At 45.1% G+C, this 13182-nt stretch overlaps 1 protein-coding gene and 2 non-coding genes across 4 annotated transcripts; all 3 read right to left on the bottom strand.

The window, feature by feature from the left end:
* Positions 1-4276: 4276 nt before the first annotated feature.
* On the bottom strand, positions 4277-10316 carry RPS3 (ribosomal protein S3). Of its 2 annotated transcripts, none has more exons than XM_081798856.1 (7): positions 10191-10316; positions 8895-9025; positions 8312-8405; positions 7744-7838; positions 5843-6030; positions 5180-5376; positions 4277-4559 (listed from the first exon to the last, which is right to left on the bottom strand). In XM_081798856.1, exons 1-6 carry the CDS (start codon positions 10218-10220, stop codon positions 5183-5185), a joined length of 732 nt encoding a protein of 243 aa, XP_081654982.1. In that variant the 5' UTR covers positions 10221-10316; the 3' UTR covers positions 4277-4559; positions 5180-5182. The 2 variants fall into 2 exon arrangements, with proteins under 2 accessions (XP_081654982.1, XP_081654981.1); XM_081798855.1 differs by lacking the exon at positions 4277-4559 and adding an exon at positions 4645-4717.
* On the bottom strand, positions 5484-5628 carry LOC115944705 (small nucleolar RNA SNORD15). The gene has a single exon (XR_004079223.1). It is a non-coding gene; the product is annotated as a small nucleolar RNA SNORD15 (small nucleolar RNA).
* On the bottom strand, positions 9179-9325 carry LOC115944781 (small nucleolar RNA SNORD15). Its single transcript, XR_004079284.1, has one exon. It is a non-coding gene; the product is annotated as a small nucleolar RNA SNORD15 (small nucleolar RNA).
* Positions 10317-13182: the final 2866 nt, after the last annotated feature.

The following is a 13182-nucleotide window of genomic DNA, read 5'->3' as shown; positions in this document are numbered from 1 at the left end:
CTGTTCATGTCTTCTGCCCATTTCTTGATTGGATTCTTTGTTCTTTGGGTGTTGAGTTTGATGAGTTCTTTATAGATTTTGGATACTAGCCCTTTATCTGATATGTCATTTGCAAATATCTTCTCCCATTCTGTCGGTTGTCTCATCACACAATGTTTTTTGACAAAGACTCGTACCACCCTATTTTGTCCAGTATTCATCTTTTATGATGCCTATGCCCCAAAATTTACTTGATATGTTTGCTACAGTTCATAAGTGGAGACATGCTGAGGCAGTTGGGTACTCAGGTGACCATAGGGAAACATGCTATAGATATTTTTAAAACTCATTAGATTGGTCTTTCAAATTGATCTTTATAAATCCAAAATCAAAAATGTTTTAAAATTATGGAGCAAAGAAAATGACTGTCCTCTCTTCAACATCATGAGCCATCAAAAATTTTTTAAGTATTCATTGTTGACAATGCAAGTGCAAAACTAAACAAAACCAAAACCCCAGAAGCAGTAAGCTAGAGCCTACTAGATATATCTGAAATCTGGGATCAGTAGTTATAAGATGAATACATTCCAGCTGCACACATGGTGGCTGATGAGCATTTAACTGCATTCAAGGGATGGTACTCTTTTTGGGTATTTCCAGGCAAGGAAAATATGAAATTGCTGTTTTAATTCACACACACACACACACACACACACATATACAAGTACCTATTTTCGTGAATATATAAGTGACAGTTTTATTGAGATGTAATTCACAACCCATAAACCCCCCCCATTTGAAGGGTATTAATTCAATGTTTTTTAGTATATTCAGAATGGTGCTGTTACTGCTTGCTAAAATTTTAGTATTTTTTTTTTTAAGATTTTATTTGACAGAGAGCGAGCAAGCGAGCACACAAGCAGGGGGAGCAGGAGAGGGAGAAGCAGGCTCCCCGCTGAGCAGGGAGCCCCATGCGGGACTCCATCCCAGGACCCTAGAATCATGACATGAGCCAAAGGCAGTAGCTTAACTGACTGAGCCACCCAAGTGCCCCCAAATTTTAGTATTTTTAAATACTTGTTTGAATACTTGTAAAATTTATAAAATGAAACGTTTTCCACTTTCCCTTTTACTTCTGTAAATTAAAGTGACTTAAAATATAAAAGGTAGGGTGTCTATTGGACCCAGATGGTAAATAGCTATGGCTACTTTTCCTGTTGTACTGGGGGAAAACCAGTGAGTAAAGATCCATCACCTCTGGTCTCCCATCCCTGAAGGGAAAAGCTGCCCTATTACTGGGTCTGTGCTCTCCCTCTCCTCCCTCTAAAAAGCAAAAATATTCTTAAAGGCCGGGGGAGCCCTATCCTCTCTCAGCAATTTGGGATTCAAAGGGTCCAGCTCCTCTGGCTCACCACACAAAGGACTGGTGGGAGCAGGCTGATCATGGGGGCAGTCCCTGGCCAGCCACTGAAGGTGAAGGCGGGGGATGAACCCAACTTCCATTTGTCCATCAGTGGACAAAGGCCCAGCTGCACCTGGCTGGCTGGGCTGCTAGTACAACGCAGGACTGGGCAGCAGAGGCGTGGTCTCATTTGAATTTCAGAGCCACTGGGACTCTTACTTGTAAAAATGAGGGTTTAGAATCAGGTAAGTTGTTCCCAACCTATCCATGACATTTGTTCTCAAACCAGAAGTAGGGACTGTGAGATATTCTAAATATTTTCCAAAGCCTAGGAGAAATCACACATTCTGCTAAGATGTATGATGTGGGTTAAAGTTGCTATAAAATGAAGCTGGTAATGGAACTGGCGCATTACAGGGATGTTGAGAAGATTAATGAAGTGTTTACAATAAGCTCGGGGCATGTAATAATTATCTTCTCACCAAGGTCATGTTGCTTACCAAGTTACACATGTAGTTTCGATCAATAACAAATAGGGAAGTGGTTTATTTCATAGATAAAGTAACATCAAAATCTCATGTTCCTGAGGAAGAAAAAATATTAAGAACAACTATCTTTTGATGTTGAAAAATGTTGACTCTCAGATACTTGAATGCTTTCCTGCCCTGGTGTTGGCAAGCCCTAACATGAAGCAGCTACACTTACACACAGCAACACTGGAGCTCAAAAACATTCACTAGGTGGAACATGGCATGGCTAAGAGCCCAAATTCACCACCTGTAAAATGGGGTAGTGAGACCTGACCAGAGATGCCCACTTCACAACAGAAGCAGAAAGCACGGTTTCTATGGTCAGAGCCCTCATGGTTGGGGTGGGGAGAATCCAATACCATCAAGTTAAGCTATTGATTCCCAGGAAGATATGGTGAAGTACTCAATAGTAACATCTAACATTCACTGAGGACTTCTTATGGGTCAGGCACTGTGCTATGAAATCAGAGGCAGATGAGCAGAGGCTCAGAGATGCTTGATGCCCCCATGCTCATACTGCTAAGTTATGAAACTGGTTTTGAATCCAGAGTCTGGCTGGAAGGCCTGGGCTCTTAGCCTTTGTCCTGAGAGATAATATACCTGATGATAAACACTACAGACAGGTATTAATAGTCTTCTTTAACTCCCAACAGCCCCCTGAGATACTGAGGATCAGAAAGATTCAACCTCGGTTGATCAGTGCTGCTGTCACGTTTGAACCCGGGTCTGATTGCAAAGCCTAGCTTCTCCCCACCACCTCTCAAGTCTCCTTTTTAAAGCACTCTGCCGGGTGCCTGGGTGGCTCAGTCGGTTAAGCGTTTGCCTTTGGCTCAGGTCATGACCCCAGGATCCTGGGATCGAGTCCCGCATCGGGCTCCCTGCTCTGTGGGGAGCCTGCTTCTCCCTTTCCTCCCCACTTGTACTCTCTATCTCAAATAAATAAAAACCTAAAAAAATTAAAAAAAAGCACTCTACAGAGAAAGGTATCCTCCACCCCACCAGGCTTGAACATTCCCATAGCCTTTGCCTTATTTCCCAGTTAGAGGGTTGGCTGACCCCATTATCACCCTGCTGTGGGCTCCAGAGGAAAGATTCTGTCTGGAGGCAGAGCCCCACACCCCAAGACACCTTCTACCCATTGTCCTCTGATGCCACCAGTTTCTGTACTTCTCCTGGTTCTCCATTAACAATGCTATCCATTGGTCCTGGGCCCTTGCTAGGCCCCTGGGCCTATTTCCAAGTTCTCACATTCCAGCAGCTATTCTTTCCTTGTCTGATGGACAAGCTAATCTACCAGTTCCTGCTTGAAGCCTGTCCCGGTGCCAGGAATCCTAAGAACTAGAATTCTTTAGAGCTTGACAGTAACCTTCTGGTGAAGTCCACGAAAGGATAGCATTTGCTTCCATGTTGCCATCAGCCAGATTTCCATCAGTGGGTTCCAAGGGCCATTCCACAAGTTTTGGCTACCCAGGATCAAAACCTTGCCTACTGGGGGGAGGGGGAAGAGCACTGTGCAAGTCTGGGCCCCACCTCTACTATGGAAATCAAAGGGGCTAGCTATCTTTCTCCCCACCTCAGGCAGCTGGACTGGACATAGGACTAGCCAGCCAGATACCCACACCTGGAACTTTGAACTTCAAAGGGACGGACACAAAGGAAAGGAGGCAGTGGAAAAACTCACTTGAAGTCCAGGGGTAGTGGTAACATCGTTTAGGGTAACCTGCATTTCTTCATGGGGCTGTCGTTAGTGCTTACCTAAGCTCTGCATTTATTTCATGTCGTTTTTTGAAATGGCTAAAAGAAATACCCCAAAGCCTCTCCTTTTCCTTACCCGATAATGGCTATCCAGGGATCCTCACGTTTGGTAACTCAAACTTTACACGTGCACACTAATTTGCATAGTTTCCCACAGGTGCACGCAAATTCAGTGAGTTTTACTTTCCTTTCCCAAGCTACTACTTTGGTGCCTAGTTCCTGCTACAGCACCCCCTGGTGGGACAGTAACAGCACTTCTGAATCCCAACACACCAACTTCCAGTTCTAAGTAGACTGAAAGGAAGGAATTTAAACAATCACATAATCTGATGCACAAAGACCTGACTGGCTGTCCTAGTACCAGACACTGAGGTCTCACATGACCAGGGCTGCCTTAACCGGTTTCCAGCACCCAGTATTCTGGATGCTCAGACTAGCTGAGCTACTTTCACAACAGAAAATCCCCTCACAACTGAACTACAGAAGTCCAGAAATACAATAATTAAGCAGTCTAGCTCAAGCATTTTTCAGTGAAACTGCAAGATGCCATTCGTTTTATCCAGAAGGGATAAATAAAACCTTATGATAACTGCCTGTATTGCATTAGATATAGGGGTGGGCACAGAAATCATTTATTCAAGGCACTCAAATCTCACTTTACACGTGTGCAGTACTGAGGCCTCCCAACACCAGTTTGTCTACTCAAAACCACCTCACCCTCAGCCCTTCTCAAGGTGCTGTCCTGTGAGCAATCAGCCTTTGCTTTCACCAGATTTACAGGATATTACTCTGGTTAGCTCTGTTTGGGTCCTCCTGTTCTTGCTCTTGCCTCACAAGCACAGCTGAATCAAGGATTTCAGGGAAAGCAGGCAGGGAAAGTGAGCCAGGCAGCCCTGAAAAAAAAAATCAATCAAGCAATGTTTCCTTGGGGCAACAGAATTCTCAGACCAAATGTGGACATAGTCTATTCACGCCATGTGTCTTTCTCAAAGATTTTATTAAAGGTCTTTACAGATTAAAATAGTCTCCAGATCCAGCTGCCAAAGAGACCCTGAAACCAAATAAAGCACAACAGTAAGAACAGAATCTTCACCTGAATACTGGGTTCTTTCATTTCCCATTTAGAAGATTTGCATGAATATATACACACAGAACACCTAGAAACAAACAAAAAATACTGGGCATAGAAGAGCCTTGGTGTTTTAACTGCTTAAGGGGCTGCTGAAGAACAGATAACTAATTATTAACAAGAGTGCCTTGATTTTAAGCAAATAAAAAGAAAAATCTTGTTTCAAACACAGGGGTAAACACAGGAACTTCTTAGGAGACCAAAGCAAATACCCCTCCCTACAGAATCCCTGGTTAAACGGGCCCCTGGCTCCAACCTGTGTTGTAAAGCAAGTATAGTCCAATGTTTATGTATTTACGTGCTTCCCACAGTACGGGATATACTATTTGTCGAAGACAAGGGAAAGGGGTCCTATTCCGCCCCAAGAGGCCCCTCGAGACACACCTGTTACGCGGTGGGTACCGGCTGCGGCATAGCAGGCGGCTCTGGCTTCCCACCCTTCTGCTCCGAGATGGGCGTGGTGGGCAGGATCTCGTCTTTGGGTTCCACAATGCTCACATGATCCGGCAGGGGCTTCTTAGGGCCAATCTTACCACTTGGGTCCCAGGGAAGCATGATCTTCACTTTGATGCCCAGCACACCTAGAAGACGCTGTAATTAGAATCTAGCTGTGGTTGCACCGGTCCCACGACAGGATAGGGCAGAAGGAAGACAACAGTAGGTTACTCCAGCACCCTTGGGTCTGGTCCCTTCTCAGACAAATGCCTCTAATCAATCAATGAACAGGACACTTTTGCAAAAGGAACCCATGCACAGCGCCACAGAACGTGGCACTGACAAGGACCAAGAGCAGGATGTGACCTTTCTGACTCGTCATCGTGTCATCACTGAAGGGTACACAGGTGGCTAAGACGAGCAAACCAACTCTAAGAGCTGACTGATCTCAGCAATTTACTTCTTATAGTTCAATACAGCTCATCAATAAACCCAAGTGGAATATGAACATGCTCTGCTACTCCCAAAATGAACTGCCCAACACTGAGGGGCGCATGAAAAACCGTATCTATCTGCTAAAGGCCCTTTGCCCCCGTGCTCCCAGCTGCTCACCCTGTCTGAGCAGAACATGGCGCACAGCAGTATCAACGTAGTAGTTAACAGGGTCCCCACTGTGAATCATCAGGCCATCCACAAACTTCATGGATTTAGCCCTCTGTCCTCGGAGTTTCCCAGATACCACGACCTCACAGCCTTTGGCCCCACTCTCCATGATGAACCGCAGCACACCATAGCAGGCCCTTTGGGAGAACAAGAGACAGATATCCACCTGTTATCACCAAAGACAAGACTGTTCGAGCCTACCCCACACCACCACGTTAAAAAGAACAAAAACACAAGACTCACTAGTCTGCACTATCTTCAATGTTCCTTTAATGGAGAATACATTTGACCAGAGCCTGGCAATTCTCCTTCATCCCCATCACACCTCATCTTAAGCTGACTCCTTAGGGAATATATGCCAATTCCTTCTAAGTGCTTCCCAACCTTGGTTGCACATTAGAATCACCTCAAGATTAAAAATAAAACAAAAATACCTGTGAAGTTGAGGCCTCACACCAGGCCAATTAAGTAGGCAATTATAGACTCAAGATTTACTCTTATTTTTATTTTATTTATTTATTTAGGAGAGAAGGCACGCACAAATGGGGAGGGGGGATCTTAAACAGGCTCCACACTCAGCACAGAACTGGACGTGGGTCTCAACCTAATGACCCTTAGATCATAACCTGAACCAAAACCAAGAGTCGGACGCTTAACTGACCGAGCCACCCAGGTGCCCCTAAACTGGCAATTAAATGGTGGGGGTTGTACAACTCAAGCACAGGTTGTCCAGTCCACTCTGCAAATGCAGCATTTCACAATCAGGTAAGCAATCAGTAAGAACCCAGAAGTAGCTCAGTCACTGAGCGGCCCCTTTGTGGTTTACTAAATACTCCACAACCTCCAGAATTCAGATTCATTAGGAACTCTAACTACTGAACGTAGACTACTAGCTCTCTTGACTAAAGTGCTAGAAAAAGACTTCTAGGCCTATAAAACGGACATTAAGCCTTAAAATATCATGCCCCCCAACTCATTTATTACTGCATACCCTAGGACAGACTAAGAGCTAGCTGCCACCTTCAACAGGGAAAGTAAAGGCAGACCCACCACTCTAGGCTCCAGCTCCTTCGCATCATCTCATTTAATCACCACAAAAAGGAGAGGTGGATATAATGACCCCCATTTACAAATAGGAGATCCAAGGTCCAGAAGGTTAGTAAGTGGTTTAGGTCTCAGAACTTCCAAGTCAAACTCCAGTGTGTACAAAAACCACCTGGACCGGGTTGTTGGGCCACACCCGCACTTTCCATTTCAGTGGGTGGAGACTGAGAATTTTTATTTTACTAAGTCCTCTGATGATGGCAGTGATGCTGGCCAAGCTTTTGAGGACCATGGTTCTAAGCAGTGTAGCTGACATTCAAAGAAGACAGGCAGTCTTTCTTATTTGTCCCTACCTACAGCCCTTCCTGCCACCCATCTCCCCACCAGGTCAACCTTCCTAAAGCACAGCTCTCATGTCCTTCCCCTGCTGAAAAACCTCCCAGGGCTCTGCAGGAAGTACAGACTAAATTTCATACACCCAGGCAAAGCATTCCAATTACTTCACAATAATGAAATTGCACAAAGAACTCCTACTGAAATCTCATCAGTAGGCCCAGCTCCAGAGCCAACCTAGCTACCTCATGCCCTTTATAGTCCACCCCTGCTCACAGATAAGCTCTTCCCATCAGGACTATGTACATCTCTTTACAAACCCCACACTTAATGGAGCCAAGTAACTTCAACAGGAATCCTAACCTCCCCTCCCTGGAGTTTTTGTTCTATTCCCAAAGCACCAAGAAGAGTACTCCCCTTATGGCGCTGACCACTCTTTAAAACGTAATTATTAAAAGTCTCAGGACACTTACCTCCGCACAGCAAGGCCTCCTAGGAGTTTGTAACGCAGAGATTCTGCCTGGGCAATAGCACACAGACCTCTTGTGGCCACCTTTTCGGCATAAAGCTTTAAGAAGGAAACAGGGCACACCCTTAAACCTGTTAACTTTCCCCAGTGTTTTCAGTAAAAAAAAAATCACTTCATTCATCATAAGAGCATGTATCACTACGGCATCCCTCAAGTACTAAAACACTTCTACTTCCCACATATAGCCTACACTTTGTGACATAATCTGAATTTCTTATTGCCCTCCCATCCCTAGCTCCTACAGCTGTACCAACTGATGGGGAAGCCAATCCATACCATTACTATTCCCAAGTTGAAAGCAAAAAATCCCTTAACCACCAGAAATAAGCAGAAAAGGACTATAACAGGAAGCCAACTTCTTATTAAGATAACTTCAACAAAATACGAATCCATTTGTAATACTCTGTGATCACAACTAAGGTCTTCATGACCATAAGGGTTTATAGAAGTACCATCCTAAATAACCATTTCCAGGTCCACAGTAATCTCCGGCATAAGCCACACTCACTCACCTCTACACTGCCCTCAGGGAAACCAAACCTCTTCTGAACCACAGCAGTCAATTCCCGGATCCGCCGGCCCTTCTCACCAAGAACGTTCTGCGTCCTGAGAAAACAAAAACGGACAATACAGCTCTCACAAAATTCCAAACGTGGCTTTAAATTTTATATATATGTGATAGTAAAGTCTCATTCAACTAACATAGAAAATACAAATTTTGGATGACAAAAACTAGAGTCAGATTTAAAACACAGTTAAGAAAATCTACATTTGCAGGGCGCCTGGGTGGCTCAGTCGGTTAAGTGTCTGCCTTTGGCTCAGGTCATGATCCCAGGGCTCTGGGATAGAGCCCAGCATCGGGCTCCCTGCTCCATGGGGAGTCCACTTCTCCCTCAGTCCCTCCACCCCCACCCCCTGCTTGTGCTCGCTCTCAAATGAATGATAAAAAAAAAAAAAAAAATCTTAAAAAAAAAAAGAAAAAGGAAATTTACGTTTGCTAAGGCCAATACACTGGTAGTCCCCATAAATTTACAGAATACACCATCCTAGCATATACAACAATTACAGGTGATAGCCAAGAAAATGAGTTTTCACCTGGTGGCCAAGATAATGATTTCTGTCCTGGTTGGTGTAACTCGAACCTCAACCCCAGAGTAGCCATCTTCAGCCAGCTCCCGAGTGAGGAACTCATTCAGTTCAGCTTTAAAGATGCCATCAGCGACAAACTAACCAAAAGGGAAAATTCACCATTAGAACCTGTTGCGGCGTCATTTTCCTGCCTAGTCCTTCCACCAATGCAACTCTCATCAAAATTCAACACCTGGAACAAACAACCCATCATCACTCTATTACCCTTGTTCCAACACTCACCTAGCAACCCTTCTCAGACAAATGCCTCTAGGTCGTCCTTTGGAAGTTACTTTAACCCAAGGGCCCTTAAAACCGCCACAGAACGCAGCAAGGAGTAGGGCCACCTGGCAAAGATAATACCTCCAGTCAGACTCGTCATCTTCTCTTCATTGAAGGGTTTTTAAGATTTGTTATGTGTACCTACACATGCTAAACAAAAAGCTGCTCTAAAATGGCACATCCACAACTCATTCATTCAGTACAGCAAGATGCTACCCTCCTAACTAACGAAAATATACTGACTTAAGTAGTCTCACTTGTAGACACAACTTGGACCATCTGAAGACTCCCAGCCATGTTATCTTGTCTTAAAAGCTGGTAAATCCTAACTCGAGAAAGGATGTGGATTAACACGGTATCATGTACACACAAAATGACTAGTCCCCTATTTCTAACGCAAATGGACTTTACACAGTTCTCGCCCACGGAAAATCGAAAAGTTAAAACTTGATGAAGCGCTCTTTCCAGGTCTCCTCCCTCCATCAGCCCATGAGTTTCCCTGGGGTGCAGATGGGGCAAAACCCCGTCAGCAGCCTTCCCAACTGAGCTCTTTGGGGTCAGAAGGCCGCACCTTGACACGAAGAAGGCACGAATACGCGGCTACCTCCCGTTCCCAAAGTCACAGTGAGACGTGAGGGGATATGGCTCAACCCCTCAAAATATCACATGTTTACTAACGCTATATGTTGACCAAGAAATGATCACAAGCGCTTTGCGCCGGGCAGGAAGGGCGCCCGGTGTTCATCTCTGCTCTTCGCCCAGAAGCGGCAGAAAACTCTCGCTCCTTTCCGCCGCCAAACTGCGCTCGCCGGGCTCGGGCCCCGTGTTCAATCCACCGCCATCCGCCGCCTGAGGGAATGCCACGCGGCCCAAGCCGCTTCCCGGGGCAGGGCATGGAGCTGCGGGTATCGCGACGGCTTCTCCACAAGCCCCGACCCGCGCGGCGCCACAGTTCCCCGGACCTGGACCCCAGGGTCTCACCTTCCTCTTCTTGGAAATTTGCACCGCCATCTTGCCGCCGCGCGCCCCGGAAAGAAAAGGAAGTGGCTCGCGGACGGAAGTAGGTATAAAGGGCGCGAGCGACGACAAAGAACTGCGCGACGTCGACGCCTGTAGGCGCTCCTGGGAATTGTAGTTTTTAGAAAGGCATTAAAGCAAAAAAGAAGGGTAATGGAGACACCTATAGGCAGAAACGGGAAAGGGAGCAGATCAATCAGAACTCCAGAACTGCAGGGGAACCTAGAGCCCAATTCTTACTAGCTTAAAGGTGAGCAACATGAGGCACAGAGATGGAAATTACAGGTATAAGCTCACACAGCAAGAGCATGGAATCCTGGTCCATACACTCTACACTCAATGAAATTAATTTAGGTCCAGCTCTTCTAATCTGTGTCTATTTCTTCCATTCCAAATGATGACAATCTCAATATCTAATATTTATTAAATATTCTAGGGATTGTTCTATGCCCTCTATATTATGAACTCATTTACCTCTACCTCACTTTCATAAAGTCTGTTAAAACTTGTAGCGGAAGTCACAGAGTAGTGGTTCATGGGCTCACAATTATTTTTCCATTAAAAAAATGTTCCCCTTACATTTTGAAAATTTTAAGCATACAGAAAAGTTGAAAGAATTATGTATATATGCATCACCAAGGTGCTCCAATTAACATTTTTGCCATAATTGTCTTATCGCATATCTATCCATCCCTCTATTCACCCAAGGGTGCATCTTTTGATGCATTTCAAAGTAAGTTGCAGACATCAGCACACTTCACTCTGAAACACCTCAACAATAGTTTTATTGAGAAAGAATTGCCATACATCACTGTATAAGTTTAAGGCACACAGTATGATGGTTTGATTTACAAATATTGTGAAATGATGCCCACGACAGTTTCCACTAACACCCATCATGTCATATAGATACAATAAAAAGAAAAGAAAGAAGAAATGAAAAAGTTTTTCTGTGATGAACAGTGTTATTTTAAATTTGAATAGTTTGCCTACATTTAAAAATCAGGAAATTTCGCTATAAAACTATTTTAAGCTTCTCTTAAAAATATAGAAAGATCTAGCAAAATACCGGGCCCCCATTTCCTCATGGCAACACTCTCCTTTCCTGTTAGATGGCGAAGGGCTTTCCAATGTGCCACAGTCCGTGGCAGCTTCACTCATTTATTGTCTGGCCCTAGAAGCCATTTGAGGTTTTCCCCAGCAGTAAAAGGACTCTGATGCAAAGATCTGTCCTATAATCATGGAATTACCAGAGTTCTGGGGGGAGTGGAGCAGAGGGACCAGGGAAGATGAAAAGAAGTGGATAGAACAAAGAGAGAGGTAGGTTATGGACCTATGTATCTTGGTGATGCATTGAGGTTGAGGGGGAATTGAGAAGGATACCCAGTTTCTGACTGTAGCAGTGGGTGCTTGGTGACAACCCTCACAGAGATGAGGAACCCAGGATCAGGCTTTCTTCTCCGTGTGTTGTCTCCCTGTGCTCTTCACTCCCTTCTTCATCCAGCTCCATGGTCTGTTAATTCAGCGGCGCCAGGCTTATAAAGTCTCCAGCCTGGAGAGTCTGACTTCTCTGCACCCTCACTTGGGATGTGGGTGCTATGGGACAGCAGCAGCGTTGCATGCTGGGGTCAGCATATTTCCTCATTCAGGTATGCCCCTCATTCTCCCACACTGCCTGCTCTAATCTTGCCAAATCAGAACCTCTTCCTCACTCTCAGCAGTCAACTTGCCTCCTAACCCTTTGCCCCTAGGTAAATTATACAGGCAAAAACTGCCTCTCGCCTATCCTATAATTGTGTGTGTCCTTGGCCATCCATCCCTGCTCAGGAAAGAGACTCTCTTCTTGCCCAAGGTCAACCTCCCCTGTGTGTTTTGGTTCAAGTTCAGTTCTCTTCTTTTGACATCTTTCTCTAACGGTCATGCCTTCTCTTTCCTGTGATACTGTTCTTTTACTGGCTCTTTTCTTCGCCATGCTAGATATGTCACTTCCTCTTAGTTGCTCCCATAACCATAACACCTCATCTCACTGGGTTGGAATGGCCTGCTTATGTCCTACTAGACCACCAAGACCAAACCTGTTTTTCTCATTATATCCAGAGCCTAGGATATGGCCTGGCTCAAGCTCAGTGTCAGTAAAAGTTTGATGAGCAAACAAATCAATGCACAGATTCTGGGCTTAGATCATTTCCTAGTAGCATGGTTTATATGAATTTGCTTGCAAGTGCCATTTCTGAACCAAGCTCTGGAAACTCAAAGCTGAGCATTAGACCATGGCAGGTAAATCCTGCTGGAGGCTCCATGGTCGCTCATCTGCACCCTTCCCCAATGACACTAGGAGGCTGCCTGCCTGGTTATCGCCTTCTGGATCCAGAAGGAAGCCCACAAGGGAAGGCTCTGTCTTTATCATGATGCCTTACATTTCATCTAAGATCATTAGAAGAAGATATTGAATTACTCAAAATAACACCATAAAAATAATAGTGGTCACAATACACTGAACTCTAATCCAAGCAGGGACTGTGACAGTGACTTAATCTCCCTCTGGGTATCTGAAGTGTAGACAAGGGTGTGTTGAGCCCAGGGTGCCATAGAAGTGTCCACAGAACTGGGAAGAGGGGGCCATGTGTGTGAGAACACATATGGCCTCATGGCCCCATGCAGGCCATGCCTGGGCTCTGTGAGCACCACACGGGTACTATCCTGAAATTCCTGAAAACTGAAGGTGAGATTTGCCCTGGTTGAACAAATACACTGCACGGTTTTGAAAGACAGTTTAGTCACTTGAAGACCTGAACAGCGGAATCTCATAGAAAGCTTTGAACCTAACCTGGCTCCCACTAGAGGAGTTTGGCAAGAAGAAAGTGCTAGTGGGGGCACCTGTGTGGCTCAGTTGGTTGGGTGGCCAGCTCTTGGTTTGGGCTCTGGTTGTGGGATCAAGCCCCACCTCAGGCTCAGC

Source organism: Leptonychotes weddellii, chromosome 11 (genome assembly GCF_054177405.1).
Source record: "Leptonychotes weddellii isolate Sample4059 chromosome 11, ASM5417740v2, whole genome shotgun sequence".
In the NCBI taxonomy this organism is placed as follows: Eukaryota; Metazoa; Chordata; class Mammalia; order Carnivora; family Phocidae; genus Leptonychotes; species Leptonychotes weddellii.
This window is presented reverse-complemented; position numbering and strand designations above follow the sequence as displayed.